Source organism: Ursus maritimus, unplaced genomic scaffold (genome assembly GCF_017311325.1).
Source record: "Ursus maritimus isolate PB19 unplaced genomic scaffold, ASM1731132v1 scaffold_3, whole genome shotgun sequence".
Classification (NCBI taxonomy): Eukaryota; Metazoa; Chordata; class Mammalia; order Carnivora; family Ursidae; genus Ursus; species Ursus maritimus.
Genome location: NW_024425563.1, coordinates 76,869,647 through 76,891,428, shown reverse-complemented (window position 1 = coordinate 76,891,428; position 21,782 = coordinate 76,869,647). Strand labels below are relative to the sequence as shown.

The following is a 21,782-nucleotide window of genomic DNA, read 5'->3' as shown; positions in this document are numbered from 1 at the left end:
ACACTAGGGCAAGTAGAGCGTCCTCAGATGTGAACGTAGGGAACAGCGAACACTATCTGCTTAAAAGCTACCACAAGGTATCTTCTTAGTGTGCTGTCAGAGTCACCCTCCATCATATATCATCTAACAGTAAGTAAATTTGTAGAACTATATGTTTTTTGTGATTAAAATTAAGTACCAACAAAACTAGAAAAGAAATACAATTAAAAATTAGCAATGGTAATGCAATGTGACAATGATATTGTGTATTCTAAAAAGTAAATACCTTCTTGCAATATGAAATAGTTCTAATGTCTAAAAGCTACAGTCTTTGGGCCCAGTAGTTCAACTCTCCTCTATGCTCTGGGATGGTTTAATTTTCTAACCACTTTTCTCTACTTCAACCACAGCAAAAACTTCCTTCACACAGCCCACTCCGACCTTACTTTGGCCTATCCTTGGCAGGAATACATCATTTGCATATCAAGTTAACCTTCGTTTCTTTCTCATTAGCCCAAGAAAATTAAAGGAGTGTTCTTGGCACTCACATGATCATAATCCTCAAGCAAACAAACTTTTTTTTTTTTTAAAGACTTTATTTATTTGACAGAGATAGAGACAGCCAGCGAGAGAGGGAACACAAGCAGGGGGAGTGGGAGAGGAAGAAGCAGGCTCATAGCAGAGGAGCCTGATGTGGGGCTCGATCCCTTAACGCCGGGATCACGCCCTGACCTGAAGGCAGACATTTAAGGACTCTGCCACCCAGGAGCCCCAAAGCAAACAAACTCTTAAGGTTTTACATGATTATGAGGCAGTTACCCAAATAATGTAGAAATGTACTTATATATTATTTTTTCAGATTATCATCAAAGTGAACCATCTGCAACAATTCTACAAGATAACTTGCTGATGCCCATTTGAAACATATTGCAAGAGAAGGCAAATACATTCTGATCTGTGGAAATTCACCGAAGTCTATTCTGCTATTTTTCTTAAGTTTCAAATACATCAAACTAATGCCTTTCTCACCTATATATCTAACCTGTATTTCCACTATCTTAAAGTTTGGTCCCAAAGAAAATAATTTAGGCACGGAGACAAAGATAAAGGAAGAAAAACACACAACCAGAGTTCAAGGGCAAAGAAAGGGTCATAGTGGAGGAGGGAGAATGGAACATAAGATAAAAATGGACCAAGGAGGTGAGCAGACAATGGGGTTTAGTACTACTACTCTGTGTGTTTCCTGTAAAATGTAACATTGGTAACAAACAAATTAAAGTTTTTATGGATAGAAATGTCCCCTTGAAATAGATTATATGAGGAATGAGTGCAGAGGAATCAATTAAAAAAAAGGCATAAAAAGCAGAAAGAGTAACTTGGGTAATACATACCTCCAATGATAGGCTAGATCCAGTAAATGTAAGGTCTTTGAGAGTTCATGAGAGGAAAAATATTTTGATTAATATGTTGTATATGAGTTAGTCTTTATATCTATACTGATTGTGAATGAAGATGCCATTCAGAAACTGTGTACTATATATAATAAAGATTTTTAATAAGTAATTCATAATGATGTCATTGCATCAATATGGGTGGCCTTTAGAAAACTGTTTAATTTTGTACAAATTATTTTTCTGACAAAAGGTGAACCAGATCTGATAAAACATGAAACTAAATACCCTACAAGTTAAGAATTGAACGCTAACATTTCCATTTTTATCTGGCATTGATTTTAGGACTAAAATGTAGTGAAATATCATGAGGAAAAAAAAAAACCTTTTTACAACTGAACCAAGTATATTAATATCATAACTATGGTGTTTTCATATCAAATATTTAAAGCAACCAAGTGAAAAAATAAAATGGTGATTTGGAACATTTTAAACAGGGGGTGGGGGATTTTTGTCACTCTCTCACTCTTTTTGTACCATTTGCAAACTTTTTTTTTTCTTTTCTAGTCTTGATTCTAATCATAACTTAGGTCTTCCTACTACCTCACTTAGCTACTAATTCAATTACTTTTGAAAAACTGTCTTTGCTAATACGTGGAGTTTAGAATGTTAATAGCTAATGAAAAATATATTGCCGAGCTGTTAAATTCACTCAGAATGAACTATGGGGGCGCCTGGGTGGCGCAGTCGTTAAGCGCCTGCCTTTGGCTCAGGGCGTGATCCCAGCGTTATGGGATCGAGCCCCACATCAGGCTCCTCCGCTATGAGCCTGCTTCTTCCTGTCCCACTCCCCCTGCTTGTGTTCCCTCTCTCGCTGGTTGTCTCTATCTCTGTCAAATAAATAAATAAAATCTTAAAAAAAAAAAGAAGAAGAAGAAGAATGAACTATGAACTATGCTATGATGCTTTTTCTCAAATACAAACATCAGAGTGTTTTAAAATTTAATTTACAATATAAATGGTGGTATTGTTTCTTCAGGATGGTAACTTGTACAGGTCTACCCTCCAATGTGATTCAAGCATTGAAAGATTAGGAAAGAGAAACCTAGAAACCATTATGGACTTGCTCTAACCACATTTTGCTCAGTTAGTAGTGCAAATGAGGAACACACTGCCTCTGGTGGAAATAATAATGAGCAGCCAAGAAGAAATCTCCAAGGAATCCTGACTTTTTCCACCTCACTTAGCCTTCTACAAAGTAAATTCAGACTCCAATGTAAGAAAGATGGGAAGATGTTACCTGCCCAAAAGTAACTTCTCATTGTTTTTTACCAAGATATCTAAATTTCTCAGCTTTAGTATTTTCTCTTAGAAATAAACTTGGGCTCTGCTGGGGTAAACAGCATAATGCATTGAGAGAGATAATTCAAGAAAAGGTTAGATTAGATGTATAAATTAGTCAACAGAACACTTAACTACCACTTAAATAGCATTTTGGCCTTGGAGACTGTAACTAAGAGCATTTGATTCAAAATTTTGCATAAAAGCAAAGCCTTATTCTTGGTGGAAGGGAAGAACCAGACAAAACATTTTATTTTAATCTAGATATATTGGTTGTCATTGTAGAAATGACCTTGGAGATAGCCATTAAGCTTCACTGCATTTCTTAATGTCCCTTTGGTTCTATCATAAATTGAGATCATGACAATATGAGAGTATTTATAGAGTTAATATTTTCCAGCTCTCATCTGGGTCCATCTTTCTTCAGATTTCCTGCCCAGTATATAGAAAAGGCCCATTTGGAATTTGAGAAAACATCCAGAGACTTCTTTGAAAAGCTATACTCCTCCTAAATTCATCCATTTTTTTTTTATTAACAGATGTAAATTTGAAGAGGAAATACCATATACCATAAGCCATTTGGGAATATTCTGTCTCGTAAGGATGACTTACACTTTTCATTTGAATGGCATGGATGCTGAGAACTTAAACTCAAAACTCATCTGTACTCTAGCTCTGAATCATTCCTTCTGTGAACTCTGCGTGCATTTTTAAGATAAACACACACATGTGTATAAAGTATGTGACCTCACTGGCAGTTATCTGTAGTGTCAAGTACCACTGGCAGATACCCAAGGATTGACTGACACGCATCTTATAGAACTGGAGTTAATTAATAGGTCTACCAATTCCCAATTGTACTACAGGAAACAGAAAATCTGTTTAATACAGTAATCAATGACATACTGTGTGTGGTCAGAAGACAGTCACTATAGGGAGAGAGAGGTTTTGGAATACAGTATTCAGGAGTGTATATATTGTTATTAAAATGCTAGGAGGCTAAATTAAGGTCTATTGTCATAACTGGAAGACTAAGCAAGGGTTCTCTCTCTCTCTCTCTTTTTTTTTTTTTTTTTTTTTGCAAACTGTTTATCGTTATTTAAAGGAATTGTTAATTTCCTCCTACAAGATCTGTGGCTATTAAGTAATAAAGGGAGTCTTGATTTGCTTCAAAAGTGATGTCTACTTCTGTGGCATTCAGTTGTATGAAATGGTAGGTCCACAGTATCATTTTCTAACAATGAGTTTCAACAATTTGAGGAACTCAACGTAAGATAATGAGTTATTTTAAAGAAATAACACTGTAAAGAGAAAACTGAATGTTAAAATGTCTCCAAGGCCATGATAAAAGTGAAAAGCAAAATGTCTTTTTTGTGTGTGATGAAATTATTTGTAATCTGTAAAGGCAGGACAGAGGTTTAAAAAGGGTACTATTTCATTATTTTATGTAGTGTAAGGCAGGTAACAGCAAAGTATTCGTGCTACTTATAAACTAGAATATAGGACAAAGATATGTCCTAGTTTTATATGAAAAGCCATCCTTATAAGTAAAAGTTTCAAATTTCATGACAGCAAATCCAACAATCCTGTTATAGCCTCTTCTTCCAGTCTTTCCATTGCTGTCATTCTTTTCCTAAGGGCATGAAGCACATCTTCTCCCTTCTTCTCAACTTCACAAACAGCACAACCGTCTAAATCCAAGGGTAGGATTTTAAATACCAGTATAGATCAACTTAAAACAGATTCTCTCTTAAGGTAACTTAAGCATTAGAAAATTAAATTTTATGTTGTCTAGACAAGCTATCTTGATAATACCTTTTCCAGAATTTCCTAGATGGACTGTCTAGACTGTCCCAAATTCCCCCAGATGACTGCATAATCATCTTTCCTCTGACCTCCTAAAGAGTCTGGAACAGTAGTTCCCAATGTATAGCTGCCATGCAAATCAAGATCATTGAGCTTCTGAAGGAGGACCTCTCTCAAAAGCTCTGTTTCAGAATCTTGGGAAAATATCTGCATCCTAATAATCCTACCTCAAAGGAGATTAGAAGGGAAGTATTTATTTATTTATTTATTTATTTATTTATTTATTTAATTTTCCTGGGTAAATGGCCTGGCTCCAGAACCTATACCTCTCCTTTCCCTTACTCACCCATACAGGGAGCAATTAATAGTTGATGAATTACAAAGGAAATATGCTGTGAACTCTACTTAACAGCAACTTCAGATAGACTTAAAAAAAAAACAATATTTGGGGGAAAATGATAAAAATACAAGAACAAGATATGGTATTTTAATTTAAATGGCCATCAAAATCATCTAAGCTTTAAATTTAAAAATGAAGGAAATTAAGATAATTGCAAGAATCACCTGGTAAAGAGGAGAGCCCAGGGCAGTAATTTATAATATCTGATAAAGTGAGGTACAAGGTGGCAATTACTAACATGAAAGACAGCAACAGTCTGAAATGTAGATTTATATTTTAAAAATGATAACTGACATTTTTTTCAGTACCTACTACCTATTAGACAATGTTAAACTCTCACGACAGTCATACATAAACAGAGACACAAAGAAAATAAGTAGCTTGTTCCGGATCAAGCATCTAGTCCCAGCTGAGGTCAGACAAAATCCCTGCGCTCCGGGACATAGGACACATGTTTAACAATGATGGGATTAGAACTCCTTGAGTTTCTATAACAAAAAATGCCAGTGGGTCATGCCCTTACTATGAGGGTTGGAAGGCAGTTGGAGTCAACCTCCCATTTACAATATATGGACACTGAAGATCAAAGGGGTTCTTTTCAGTTTTGTTTTATATATTATGAGACAGAGTCTCAGAGAAGTTAAGGAATTTTTCCAGTGCTCCAAAGCTAGTAAGTTGTAGAACAAGATCAGAAGCCGGATGAGACCCCACAGCCCATGTCTTTTCTATTAACCTGTGCTAGGAGCTCAGCTCTCCTGATTCCATTGCCCTGTACAGCATGATCCCTGAAAAACTGAAAAAAAGTACAATATGATATGGAAGAAGTTTTCTAGAGCTTTCTCCCAAATACAGAATAGTGGGGCAATTACCCCAGGCCTAATTCTGGGGGTGCCTGACCATAGGAATAGCTGAGAAGGAAGCAAAGAGGGAGAGATTTATCCAGGAGGTGCTAAAAAGTTAAGCATACAAAGTCTCCTGGACCATGTGCAGGAAATTATTTCTAATTTCATCAGTATGAAACAAGTAATTTAAGTAGAACTGCCTTTTCTTTAAGTTAGTTTTTCTTCAAACTCTTGGGTATTTCAGCAAGTATACTATACATGCTTGTATCGGAGAGGAGGGAGGAGGCACAGGGGGAACAGGCTGATGAGGAGCAAATGCCTGCACTGGTGAGACTTGGGGAAGTATTTTAATCTTTCCAGGATCATCAGTAAAGTAATAATAATTGTGTTTAGTCTAGAAACCACACAGTCTCTAAGGTGTTTCCTTATACAAAAAAGTTATAGCACAAACTGTTTTGATTTCTAAGCCTTTCAGTTGAAAGAACATTTTTGTATTAATTTGAGATACCTTAAGAAAATTTAGGGAGAGAATCTATAAAAAAAGTGGCTAACATATAAATTATATTTTATCTTTAGGATTTCAGAAATATTTGGGGAACAAATCCTTTATTTGTTGAGTATTTCCAAATTCCAATTTGAAAGAAAATTCTGTCACAAATGATTTTTTCACAAGAATGCTTTTGTTCTTCTTGGCATTTTGTGCCAAAAAATTATAAAACAGCTTATAATTGAAGGCTACTGGTATGCCCAATTCATGGAACTGCTTTCAGTACTCTTAAGTTTTCCTTTAAATATTTCCCTAAATCTCTAGTTTTAATTAAATTTACCTAACTTTAATTTCCTCACTAAAACATCCTTTATGTACAACAAATTAAAGAAACATTTCTTTTTCCTTTCCATACTGCTAAAATTATAGCTCAGAATACAGAAACTAAGCAAAAACACAAATGTGAGTAATTTAGGCCAAACATGAGATCAGATCATTGTGCACATATATGGCATCCTTCCTTAAACCCTAGGCAGAAGAAAACAACTGGGGTGGCAGACACTTCTGGCTGAGGATGGAAATGGAGGGGAAAGCTGGCAATATACAAATGAAGGAGGAAACAGTACACATTCCGCCTGCTGACATCTGCTGCACATGCAAAATGGGTTGGACTCTGTAAACCAGGGTGAAAGTAATGCTTTCTTCCTTCCTTCCTCCTGTTCCATAGTTATTGCTGAGTGATGGTCTCATTCTTTTCACATTCACAGATTAAAATTAATAACAGCATTTGAATTTGAAGTAGATCCCACTGAATAGCGAACCAGAAGCTAAATGAGCTGAAGAAATTAGTAATGAAGCATTTGAATAGGAAAGGGTCATGGACAAATACCATTTTTTTAAAAAGCCAGCTTTACCTCAGGATGATGTCCAATTTCAATGTAGGTGCAAACTGGATGAAAAGCCCCCGTTCCACAGGCGTACAAGTGAGTCTGATTATAAGCCTTAAGCACCTTGATGAAATTAGCACATTCTTTCTGTAAAACAAAAGGAAAACCAGTGAGTTCTAACAGTCTGCATGACTGAGGGATCCTCCAGGATGCGAGGCATGCTTGAACAGATTTCTTTTCTTTTGTGTCCTTTTCACAACATTTTTAGGGCTTATTTTTCTATTGTTTGTCCATATTATTAAATGAACTAAAATATAGATATGTTATGGTCTGTTAACCATATAACAAATCTTAGAAATTGAATACATATCAGTATAAAATATGAGTTCATCATGGAATGCATAAGATCCATTTTGAAAATAGTCAAATGTATATTCACGTGCTAAATAAGTTCACTGAAAATTATTTTGCTATTGATCATAGACTGTCCTCACTAATTTTGTGTTTTTGCCTATAAACATTTGGAAATAAGAACCAAATACATAACTAGATATGCAGATAAAGATGAAAAGCAGACTATATTACAACAAGGCTGGCAAACATAATAGAAGACTGCGTTGATCCCAGCACCTCTAAGTGTACAACACTCCCAAATTCACCTCTGTGACATGTGACTTTTCAAATGAAAGCTCAGAAAGCATTTGGACTTTCATTGTCAGAGTTTATAACTGAGGTGTTACAATAACGTAAGTATATTTCCACATGACGTTTATATATTGTGTTTGCAGCTGATTATTTTGGTTTTACCTCTATGTCCCCAGAAAATAAGGAGCAGACAACCAAACTTGAGCAGAATAATTATTATTTAAATTCAAATAATTGCTTTTCATCATCTCTGATTTTTCTAGGATGAGACCGATGGATGTCCTATAAATACACTGTCCCAAACGTGAAGTAAACCAATTTAAGGTAAAATAAGTAACTTCCTAGTTATGATTCCCCATTACTTTTGTAACACGGGCTGAGTAGTTTAGAGGAGTAACTAAAATAAACATCTATTTTCTACCACTGTTTTGCCACTTCGATCCTGACTTTTTTGTCTGGTAAAGCATTTTAACATACAAAAATAAGCTCTGAAATCAATTTTTGCAAGTTGCTATCAAGAAAAATTTCCTAACTTGAAGAGTATATAGATCTCACTCATATTTAAAGCTACACTGAGATGAAACAGATAAAACCTAACTTTCAAGACTCTCAACAATGAACTCCCCATTCTCTAACAGCTTCTCTCCTCCCAAGAGGCAAGGGCATGAATGTCTAGGCGGAGGAAAAAGGTTGTGGAGAGGGAAACATCTGATAAACTCATTTACAAATGAGGCATTCATGACTCTTACCCAAAGGATTTATTTGTACTTTAAAGAATATTCAGTCATTTGCAAAGAAGTCATTTTCTGGAAAATGTTTTACAGCACCCCCTTTTTTGAAACATGTAGGTGGCCACATACTCTGCTTTCACATAAAGACAGCCGTCCCTAATTGTGGACTCAATCTTATAGCAGTCATGATTATAAATAACCAGTTCTGGCACCATATGTTGAAACCAAGAAACTGGCTGCATACATACTGGTAAGCAAACGAATATTCTAATAAATAATAGTGGCAGAACCAGATGGATGTCTTGTTCATTTTAGAAAAGAACAGGGTTTCAGTTTGTCTGCCATGCCTTTAAAGATATGCATGCAATTCTGAATACAAATTCAAATTCTCTAATCCCATTAGTAATACCTAAGAACATCCTAGAAATCTGAGAATAGATCCTAGTTTTCCACAATAAAAAAGAGGAAATATTTTATGAGCACGGATACTTGTGAACACAAATGAAGACTCATGTCATATCTGCAACTGTTATGAATCCTAAGATCACAGAATTTGTGAGTTCATATCTCTTATAGATTGGCAATTGATTAGCAATAATTAATAATTAAAAATTCAGGGTTCTTGAAAACCATGGAATCGAGCTACACTGAGTATCATAATTTTGTTCTCTATTAACTGTCAAGCATCACTATAGTATGACAGCTATCCCTCTACAGAGCTGATGGGGAAAAAAACAGTCATAGGACTGACTATAGCTGTGAAACGCAGCTCAAGGTTCTACTGAGAATACTGATAACAGAGTCTACCTGCGCTACAAACGGAGTAGACCCACCCTATTGGCCTAAGGCCTGGAATGATCCCGTTCATTTCCCCAGTGAACTCTCCTAGCTGGCAAGCAGGTTGTATTGCTGCCATGCCCGGGGGCTAGCTCAATATTATTTTGAAGTGAAGGCTGATGCAAATAGAATGGGGAGAAATTTCTTAGGTTTGAAGAGTAGGCTAAGACATTTGAAATGAAACAAAGAAACTGAATGAAATAGTTTCAAAACTGGTTAAAAAAATAGCTGCAAAGAAGCAGTGAATTAAAAGTACTGGACAGAGAAGAACAAAAACTTGAAAGAAGCATTGTTAGTAAGGATTGTTCTTTAAAACAGAAAACCTACATAAAAGAGTATCAATTCTGTCATTCATTTGCCTTCATTCTCTAGCTTGTTGCTGACAAGGGTTTGTTTGTGTGTGTGTGTGTGTGTGTGTGTGTGTGTGTGTGTGTGGTGGTTTTTATTTTTTTTTTTATTTATTTTTTAAATGTTCCAAAACAGGATATTCATTTTATTTGGAAGCAGCCTGGACATTCCTCTAAAAAAGAAGGAAGCGTGGCAGAAAAAGGAAACACACTTCACACATTTCTGTTCTAAGGAGACAGAGGAAGAGTGATTCTGACCTTTTCTTGAACCGTGACGATTCTTAAAACTTAGAATGTAATGTACTTTTTGGCATTAAACTACTGCACTGCTTTGCTCAGCACCGGCGGATTTACAACGCAATAAAGAAAATGTAATCAGTTCAAAATGAATTCATTTTTCAAATCTTGATCCTTTTTGAAACTTAAGTTGATATATACAGACAAGTTTAGCAACAAGTTGGCTTCCCGAGAATCAAGCAACCATACTGACCTCTTATTTTACTGAAATGTACTCCAGACCCACAGCATTATAAATTGTTAACTTTGCCTAGAAGTAAAAGCAAAGGCAGTAGTAAACCAGTAAACCCCAAGGCCACACCTGAGGAACAATGATTCATCATCCCTAGTGACAAACCACTTGCACTTACTTTTTAAAGGTTTCTAGCGCTTTCAGATCAAATTGATAGAGGAATTACACAAAAGAGATACTAGCCTGGAAAAATAAATTAGAAAGAAAATGTCTACCCCCAGAGAAAAGATATAGGAGCCAAATGCACGGTGATTCAAAAACAAACATTACAAATATGTAGCACTGATTAGACTATGTTACGCAGACTTTTCCCGGACGGTTACAAAAATAAAGTCCATCCATCTGTCAAAACAACTGCTCCGTGCATGAAAATTAAAACAGAATTGAGGTGTTTTTAACTAACTTCCGATAATTATACTTTCTACAAAATAATGTAATTTACCTCCAATTCCAATTACCTCCTTGCATGTTCTTAAATTATGGATGGAGCAGTGAAATGTTACTCTAAATAAGAGAAAAGAGGAGAGAAGGCTGTAAAGATGAACAGTTCTATTCAAATATATTCAGTTCATGATTAAATCAAACAACTTGCTCTGGTTCAAATAAAAATCCGCCCAAAATGAATGGGTATAGTATAGCCTTGCCTCAGGTCAGTGAACATTCATTTAAAATAAAAAAGTCTCTAACCCCTCAGTAGTTTATGTAGAAATATTTTAATGTATAATCTACCATCTGGGAAAGCAAAGGAATCCTTTTCCTATCATGATGGGTGGATACATTTTTGCATGGAAATCCATTAATAAGCTTAATTCCTGAAGTTAATCTGTTGACTTTCTTTTTCTCTGGTCAATTTATTTGGCAAGCTGGCTGAATACTAGAGTCTTCGTGCCAAAGCAGTAATCCGTGAGATTGTTCCTGTCACTCACTTCATCCCTCTCTCTATTTAAGCTGTTCCGTACTTAACTAGCAATAATGTTTTGTCTTTTTTTCCTTTTAACACTGTGCTATTACAGGTGGGACCAGATCATCCATAGTCATGTCTTCCTATTACCTTAGGACTCATTAAAGGATGTTAGATATCTCTTCTTCAAAGAAGCATATGTAAGAAAACTAAGATTTAACTGTGTTCTAATTACATTAGCCATCTAATGTTGAATTTGTGACCTGGAATTTCATCCACCTTATGGTATGGTGAGTGGGCTGTTCTGTCCACTTTCGGAGACATTTTCACCTTCACTATTTTTTAAAAAATATTTATTTATTTATTTATTTATTTATTTGAGAGAGAGCGTATGTGAGCATGTAAGTGGGCGCTGAGCGGGGGAGGGACAGGAGCTCAAGCAGACTCCCTGCTGAGCTCCAGCAGGACTGGAGCTCAACCTCACAACCCTGAAATCATGACCCAATTTGAAATCAAGAGTCTGATGCCCAACCAAGCCATCCAGGCACTCCTGTTTTCACCATATCAAGAAGAACGACAGAATAATAAAACCACTTGACCTGCCCACCTTAATGCTTTGTTTTGTTTTCATCTCAGAGAATTCTCTTTTTTGAGAGAGAGAAAATGTGTGTGCAAGCCAGTGGGGGGGGGGTGCAGAGGGGAGAGAGGGAATCTTAAGCAGGATCCACGCTCAGTGCAGAGCCAGTCACAGGGCTCCATCTCACAACTCTGAGGTCATGACCTGAGCTGAAATCAAGAATCTGAAGCTTAAGTGACTGAGCCACCCAGGCGCCCCCAGAGAATTTTAAATAATGATTGAACTAGGACAACAAAATTGGCATTATTTCACTATTTAAGTTTGTGAGCCTATTCATATTAATGAATATTAATGAGCTATAACATCTTTAAAACTATGGTAATTGAAAAATAAATTTTAAAGTAGCTTGAATGATGTGATAGACTAAATGAAGACTCCTACACAGGGTTCCAAATCATTTTATTTCAATGCTCATTTCAATTAGGTGCCCCATTTGACTGATTTTTCACCTCAGGATTGACGATTTGTTTGAAGTTCTAGAAATACTGATTCAGATTCTATAAACATTTTCCTTTCAAATTACTTGAAATCTTCAAACTAGGTCAAAAGGACTATACACACTGGCACCATATACAGAACATGGTATTAGCAAAAGTTGCCCAGTACAATTCTCTTCTACTATTTAAAGGAGTTTTAAGCTATTTCACTTTGAGATTCCATATGGACCAGAGAAACCGATGATATCTACATTTTAGCTTATATTTTCTTTTATATTGTGCTATCAATCTAGTTAATTATCATATTTGTACCATTCATTGGAGTTATTTCATTGTGAATGGCCCATAATATGTACCTAGCATAACCTTTCTTTACCATATATTCAAATGAATGCATATAATGGTAAAATATTACATGAAACCAACCTAAATATTTTACTGCCAAACCAGGAGAACTATTGAAGTAGTCAAAAATCCCTATTCTGGTTTCATCGATAGTATGTGGTTTCCAATTTTATGCAACATGTTGAGTATTTAGTGTTTATGCCTTAAAGCGACTAAGTCCATGATTTACACCAAGTAGGTAGAGTTAGAATCTAAAGAGATTTACTGTGGATAGAATTAGTTGGCATATTTAATTCTAACATACAAGCTTTATCATAATAGAATTTAGTACTCAAATAAGGAGATGAACTGCATCTTCAATCACTTATGAGATATAGCTATGAGGAAGGAGAAATAAAAATGAAATCCAGATTTTAGAGGAATGTTTGATTTCATTCACGTATCTCTCTCTTCTACACCATGTTCTGCTTTGTCTAATATGAAAAGTGAAAATTTTTGGTTGTAATACTTACTGTCCAAAGTACTAAATGTTGTTACATAGTTAATAATATAAAATGTTCTCTTAGCGTATCTTCTAATAAATGGAGACTTCTTGGCCATTTATAATAATTCATATGTAATATATAATCTATATTACTATATATGTATATACACACATAGATATATGTGTGCATAGGTATTACATTAATTTTATAAATAATTTCTGAATATAACGAAAATTTAGAACTTTAGAATTTTAAAATCTGTTTATATTTATTAATATTTTATAAAGATGTTAGTTTTTCTAAGATAGGCATTTACATTTGAAAAGACATTCTCAGAGAATTTAAGAAAAACATATAGGGGCATCCGGCTGGCTCAGTCAGAAGAGTATGCAATTCTTGATCTCAGGGTCATGAGCTTGAGCCCCATGTTGGGTATAGAGATCACTTTAAATAAATAAACAAACAAACAAACAAACAAACTTTTAAAAAAACTAAATAGAGCAAAAGTAATGAAATAATAATAACAAAATAGGAATAACATGTAGGTATTAATCTGATACTTTAAAAGTTTAGTCAGACATGGGTTAGAATTATTCAGGAAACATTTTTCATTTTTTGTGTGACTATCAGAAAGTTACGTAGGATCTCTGAGTCTCAGTTTCCTCAACTAAAACTGGGATTAATGATACAGTAAAAAGTACTTAGCATAACTCCTTAGAACTTATTAATCAATCAGTAGCTGTTATCTTATTCTTAAAATAAGAAATCATCTGTGTATTTCACGTGAATACTTCCATGTATGCTTAGCTCTCACACCATTCACTATACTGTGGGATGACTTGGGCGAGAACTCGAGAACTCAGTAATGAATTGTTCCTTCCTTTTAAGGACAAATAACGGAGTTTAAGCCCATACTTGATGTAAGGAGAGGTGGATTTAATAAAATTGGTATTGAATATTAATCTGTACCCATTTTTGTTACAAAGGGAAATTATATTTTGCTCATTAGAATTTTCATGAAATTCCAGTCTTCCAAGTGTGGAGGACTATAAATTATAATCAGTCTTTTCATCAAAGTGGTACATGGCATAAATCACTGTCAGTCAAACAGCAAATACAGCAATTGTTTAATAGTTGTAGCAGAACTATACTGTGTCAACTTAGATAAGCTGGAACTACATTTCCTAGAATTCTCTTTCCCATAACCTAGTTAAGATTAGCCATAAAAGAAATCTGCATGAGATGTAGAAGGCAGAAGTTGAACTGCAACCATAAAATTCTCAAAGTTGTTCTCATTTGCTGGCCACCTTGTTAACATGGGGCAGCATCTGGGCCTGCAGCTCCTTCACCTTCTACCAGATCTTATTTGTTAACTTCTGTAAGACCTGGTCCTGGAACTTGTGCAGCTCCATAGCAAAAAATACCAGCTTCTTCTGTAGGTTGGCCAAGTCATCGAAGTTGGAGGTAGTGAAAGAGACACTGATTCTAGTTTGCCCTTGTGGGTCCCAGTTTATCCTTGCGGGATTCAGTCTGTCCTTGCTCTTCCCACTTGATGGGAGCTTTTCTTCCCTAATGCCAATCCTGGTGACTTACAAAAAGTTCAGGATCATTACTTGACTCAGAGGCAATAGATTCCAGAAATCCATAGATTTCTCTACCATCTTCCACAACTGTATAAGGTCAAATCCCTGTAATAAAATCCTTTTTAACATCACTCTTACAAGTTCTGGTCTCTGATCAAACCCTAAGTTATAAAAGGAAATATCTTACTACCATAAAACAGCTCACTGTGATATGTAATATAAGAGGAACATGGATTTGATCCATTTAAAAAGAAAAACACAAGTTATTAGTTGATTATTGTATTTGTTTCTAAATGTGAATGGTTCCTCTTTTTAAATGTATATGAAGATTAGAAACAATAAGTTATATTAATTTTGGTATCACTTCAAACACAAAACTAAAAAAAATTTTGATTCACACACATGCACACACACATATACACACACATCTATATGCACATAGTATAGAGAATACAATATATTTAGTATGTTTAGCACTCAATTTGAATGTAATTATGACAATCTCCAAGAATGTTCTGCTCTGAATGCAGGAAAGCTAAAAACAAAATTTAAGATTCTCAGTCTCCTAAAATAGTGTCAAAATTTTAGATACTATAATTTTGCATTCTGTTTTCCTTACCACTCTTAAAAATGTGGTAAAGAGAAATATATAAAAATTAAATGATATAAATAGAACTTTATGAAGTTTTGTGATGTCCTGTGGACATAAGGGTGATTTTCACTACTACAAGACCAAATCAAAGAAAAATAGTGAAATGTTGACCATAGCCTATTTGCCTTGAGACAGAGTATATTGAAGAAAAATATTCCCAGACTTCATGTTAAATCTATGATGTGATGGTCAACATACCCTCAGAAATGAGTAGAAATCCATTCAGATTTTTAAATATATAAAGAAGCAGAATGACTGTTAGAAATTGCATGTCAGTTTGACCTGGAACACCTGCTAACTATGTAGTTAGAAGTCATTGGCCAAAACCCCAGAGGAACTGTCCAAATCATTCTAATGAACCTTACAAGGTATAAAATGCTTACTCTACCCTAAAAGTATGTACACTGATACCTGGGTGATATACAGTGTCTAATCAAACCTACATAAGAGTTTGTCAACCGATGTCAAATATTTGAATTTCATTTCAATCACTGAAGGATACAATTAAAATTTCCACTTTAAAAAAAACAAAAAACAAAAACACACAATCTAAAATCCCAAAACACTCTGAGAGTTTTTATATACTGTCTCTATTTTAAGTGCTAGCCTTACTTTGCAACTGCATTTAAATTTTAATCTTGAATCTAAAAGATTAAAAAAAGACCCTAAATTTATATATATGAAACTTGGTTCATAGAAATTCAAATATAATAATTACTACCTTATCTTGCCATATTAGAAAACATATTAATTCAAAATATGAATAAATTCTAGTTTCTAAAAAAACTTAAAGGAAAAGCTCCGTTTTTTATGTATCTTCTGCCTAAAATACAAAACTGGTTCTTTAGTTGCTTTGAAAGGAAATGTGTACCTTACAAGTGAATAGGAGTTACATAAATTAGTTAATAAAATTAATGCATTTAGAACAATAGCTGGTATATATAGTAAGCTCCCATTAAACATTAGCTACTATATATATATTTATATGTGTATATGTATGTATTTTTTAGTCCACTTACATGGATATTTTTCTTTTTTCTATTGAAGTGTAGTTGACACACAATGCTACATTAGTTTCAGATGTGTAACATAGTAATTAGATAACTCTATATGTTATACTATGCTCACCACAAGTGACCATTATAATTATTATTACTACTACTTCTGAATGCTGGATTTATTTTGTTGTTTTTTTTTTTTAAGATTCATTTATTCGACAGAGAGAGAGAGAGCAAGTGAGCACAAGCAGGGGGGGCAGCAGAGGGAGAGTAAGAAGCAGGCTCACCACTGAGTAGAGTGCCCGATGCGGGGCTCGATCCCAGGACCTTGAGATCATGACCTGAGCTGAAGGCAGACGCTTAACCGACTGAGCCACCCAGGTGCCCCTGAATGCAGAATTTAAACTGTAATCGTTTTGCTCAGTTTACCTGATACTGACCCCCAGGCAGAAGTAAACACACACATGTGCATGTGCATGATAGTCTACATTCATTCCTGTGGCTTTTATAAGATTTTTACTAAATGTCATCAAAAATCAGTGGTCTATACACCTGAAGTGTCATCAGATTTCATCATTGGGAATTATATTTAAAAATGAACACAGTGACCATAGTCTTCCATCATCTAAAACATCCACAAAAACTGTAGCCAATATTGTCAAGAACTGTAAAGGGTCTCTGATTTTGTCTAACTTATCAGATAACAAGTTACTCAAATAGTTTCACGGATGCTGGCAGAAGTTACATGGCTCCTGAATCAGAGATAAAGGACATTATTACCCAGAAAAATAACAACAGTCTTAGAATCAGCATTTCTTCTGCCAGTTCCCCAAGCTCCAGTTCCTAGTGGGCAATACGAAGAGGGCCAGGTGACAACCCACACATGCAGTGAGTTCCATTATAGCAGAGAAGCCCTGGGTTAAGGGAACCTGAATATTTTACAATAGTCACAAGCATGCTGGCCATTACATTTTGAGGGAGATTTTAGTTACTGGACAGTAAGCATACCTGCCCTTTGGTCCCAAGCGAGACACTATCTCTCTTTCTCAAGGCTTGCAAACCAGCCTTTTAAGAAAGAGACACTACCTTCCAGGTCTTTTCACTATACAAATATCCTTTAAAAATTTTCTGTAAAATAGGCAGTCAGTGCCTCTATTTATCAGATGTGCATAACTGTGTTCAAAGACCCATGAAAAATTATCTCCCAACAATTATACATCAAGATTTTGAGGTCTAATGAAGCCCTAAGATGTTTATAGAATTAGGAGGTAATTCACCTACCACTTAAAAAAATTTTAACATGACTTGAAGTCCCTAAAACAAAATAAAAAAAATAGAATAAAGTTGCTACCAACTTTGACCTTTAAAAAAGTAAATGAAATTCAAGGATTAATGTGCATTTTGGACTGTACCGAAACTTAAGATGCATGTGTGGCTTCAAATTCTCCATTGCATTCACTTGGCAAAAAAAATTGTTGCTTAGGCCCTGCAATTTGAGCCATGATAAATTTGATAGACATGTTATAATACATCACAGCATTAAAAATGAATAACTAAGGACAAAAATATAAAAATAAATCCCTCAAGAATTACAAAAATGTCCCAAAATTCAGGTGCATGAAAATACGCTTTGAAATGTATCCAACAATAGCAATGTTATGAGAATCTGCTTTTTTTTGTTCATCTCAGATGGTTGAAATTTTGATTTCCAATGATGTTCAAAATATTTCTAACAGTCATACGGTTGCCATTTGGTTTTATTGAAACTTAGTGCAAAGAGAGATGGTTTAGTAGGATAAACAAAGAAGATACAGAGAGCTATTGATTCGAAACAGATTCTTTTACCAGCTTAGCATGTATTCAGTTTTCATTTGCAAAACAGGGTCAAGGAAGTTAATCCCTCAATAGAAATGTTATTGTGAATAACAAAGTGGATTTTAAGGACCAGAAAAAATATCAAAAATCAAAGTAAAGGTGAATAATAACAGTCAGAATAGAGATATCTGGATTGCATTTATCTCCTTATTCAGGGACTCTGTCCAATAATATTATACATCATTTTTTTTTCAAATTACAACTCTCAAGTTACAACAATGGAAAAGTTCATGAGCATTCAACTCCCCTAATATAGGAATGCCACAACAATATAAAAGGGTAGAACCTATTACACCAAGAAAGCACATATCTGGTATATTCACTTCCACAAAGGGAAAATAATAAATACAGATTAATGATGTTGTCAGAAATGTTTTTATCAGCAGCCTAAGACCCATTTATATTCTCTCGCTCCCTCCATCTACACATACATGTAGAAAGAAAGGAAATATAAATGTCTCTCAGGTTGCAGATTCCCTCTTTACCACAAAGTCCATCTTTGCGGAATAGCTGCTTGAATTCCAGCTGCTGATTTAACATGTGTTTGATGCCAAACTGAGCCGTAAGAAATGATGGTGTGTATCTTTCCAGCTGCCTGGGAGAATGGGAAGGGGCTCAATTTTTTGTATGATGCTATATTTGGTGAACTATGTAGGTTAAGGAACTACGGATGGACAGGAACTATGTAGGTTCAATCTAGTGGCATATCCTGACTTCCCAGGTAGCCGTACTGTCTTAACCAACTTAACCAGACTTAAGACTGATCCACTTTCAAGATATACAAAATTAGTCAGTGCCTTTGCCTTACTTTTCTTATTTTACTCTTGCATCTGAATCTAATACTGAGAAGACAGCACTTCCTCCTGGAAGGTTTGTTTTAAGGAGCTTTATTGGGGCCCTGGGTGGCTCAGTTGGTTGAGTGTCTGCCTCCGGCTCAGGTCATGATCTCGGGGCCTGGGATGGGGCCCTGCATCGGGCACCCAGCTCAGAAGGAAGTCTGCTTCTCCTCTCTCTGCTGTGCCCCCTGGTTGTGTTCTCTCACTTACATGCTCTAATAAATGAATAAAATCTTTTAAAAAAATACAGGAGCTTTATTTTTAGAGGACTTCTTAAGAAAACACTAAAACCAGAGGGAAACAGTAAACTCAGATTCTAGAAACCATGGAGTGCGCTCATGGAGGTCACTAGTTTACTTTTCTATAAATGTTCAGGTCAGTTCCTATTTTGGTTACAATTCTACCTTGGAGTCCTGATGGCTACAAAAACTACTCAAACCTCATTCTTCTGGTTTCAGCACCACAAGGGCTCTTTGAAAGGAATTACTGTCCACATGTCACAGCTATTATTTACTCAAGATACAGTACAGAATTTCTATCAAACTATGTGTCACTTTAAAAATCAATGATATTGAATGAAAATTCTTAAAAACTCCTTACCTTTAGTCTTTCTTTCTAAGTGGTTAAGAAATTATTGGTAAAAACATTAATACTATCCAGGAAGTCAATTAATTGCTATTTTCTAAAATCTCACATTAAGAAAGAAATGGAAAAAAAGCATGAATAATGAATTATGAATAAATGAATAAATGCCATGTATTTTATTTAAATAAAATAGATATGTAAATTGAAGTACATAAATGAAGTTTCCTGAAAAGAAAATAAACTTTAATAAAATGCATTTAAATGCATAAAATATATTTTGAATAGTAGGTTAATGAAAAGCACTATTAAAGGAATAAATGGGTTACCAGAAAAATAGTAGGAAATATATTTTACTAATTGAATATATTTTATAGTGTTTGGTGTTTGGTGTTTGGAGCTAGAGGAAATATTTGGGTTTTTTTGAACCAAAATATATGAAAACTGTTGTGTTTTTCTTTCATTAAATAAGTGCTAACAAAGAGAAAACAAAATATACAGCAAATGAACGGATTTAATTCAAAAGAATGTAAAGTAATAACCAAAGAACATTTTATCATGTTACATTAATTAGTTCACTTTTGAAAAGATTAGTATGGCTAATATTGACATACCATTAAATCTTCAAAAATTTACCTCTCTCAACACACCTATCTCTACCATAATGTATGTGACATGATTTGTAAGCTGTCAGAATGTTTATTACAAGGCAGTATGAAATGATCAGGTGCCATGAATACCTTGTATCAGACTTAGCAAACTTTGCATGTCTTGTTCCTTTTAATTTAGTTCTTTGAACCCCATAAGCATTTTCAATAAGCCTGGAAAATAAACTAAAGTTGCCCTTCTTAGAGAGGAAACCTCCGAAGTCACAATTAGGGTTATCCATAGGGCACTGTGCAGCTCAGGACTTTACTGCAGCTGCTGAACTCATTGCATCTGGGCTAACACCAGAATCCCTCCGTTTCGTACTGATACCAGAGTGGAAGGGGAGAGAAAGGAAGGAGAGGAGAGGAGGGAAGGGCAGAGGGGAGCCATAAAATATGAGGGAAATGCACTGAGGTGAATTTTGGAAACCACAAACACAAAAGATTATCTGCTATCTTAGCAACTCAATGAGCTGATTTAATCATTAAATCAAATATGTTCTGTACTTGGGTACAGTGCTTATTATAAAATCCAGATATTTTTGTCAGATCAGTATCATATTATCTTTAATTTTCAAATCGAATTGAATAGTGTAACACTACAGTGGTCATGATCTTTAAAGAGAACCAAATTAATCACATTAATGATGTTTTCATTAGAAATTGCCTAAGCAACTTTACTGCATATACTAGTAACACTAATAATAGTATTTGTATCGTGCATTACAGTCTATGTAATAATTTCACTTGTGATTGTTTCAATCTTATAGGAATGCTGTGAGCTGGTTGCTGTTATGCCAACGGCCTTGATAAAACCAGAATAGGTATTTATTAGAATCTCCATAGTTCAGTTTCTGTGTGTTAACAAGCAAGTTCAAATCCATATATGCCACATGACACCAAAAACTTTATCAGAGGCACAGAAATTCTGATCTCAACTTCTTACTACTCAAAATGTTCTAAAATTCTGAATGAAAAGATTCTGAATGAATATTCTGAATCATTCTATTTCCTGATCAAGAAAATGGGGGTAGTGATACCCACCTCATAAAGTTATTAAAATTACATTTACAAAATAGCATTTAAATTATCATAGTACTTGACACAGGAAAGATTCTCAATAATTATGTTTCCATGTCTTCACTATAGAAAGGGAAAGAGTCTGTTTTTAAAAGTCACAGCTGTATACCAGTAAAATCTCAATTTCTATCCATCCTTAGTTATTATCACATTGAAATCCTTCAACATAATCTGATGTTAATATTTTTTTGTGTATTCAGTTTTGTGTTTTGCCTTATACCTGTGAAATATTTTCTTCTTTTAAATAATTTTCACAAAAACGATTAATCTTGTTTGTCACAATTGTAAAATATGTAATGCCTCATGTAATGGATAAAATAATAAAGCACTCCAAAAGAAGTACTTGCATGCGTACAGTTAATGAGTCATTGGGGGTATCAGCATAAAATTCCTGACTTTTCTGGACTCCTACTTCATGTTCTTTCTATTTACTCCTTTCCAATAGCCCTAACATATGCATCAATTTGGGATGGTTTAATATTTGACAGAACACCTTTTTTTT

The 21,782-nt window shown here is 34.8% G+C and overlaps 1 protein-coding gene across 1 annotated transcript in view; it reads right to left on the bottom strand.

The window, feature by feature from the left end:
- SEMA3A (semaphorin 3A) overlaps positions 1-21,782 on the bottom strand; it is a 200,733-nt gene that overhangs the window by 116,626 nt on the left and 62,325 nt on the right. The window contains exon 4 of the mRNA XM_008686188.2: positions 7,161-7,280. Coding sequence (XP_008684410.1) covers positions 7,161-7,280 — 120 coding nt within the window. The remainder of the gene's footprint in view (positions 1-7,160; positions 7,281-21,782) is intronic.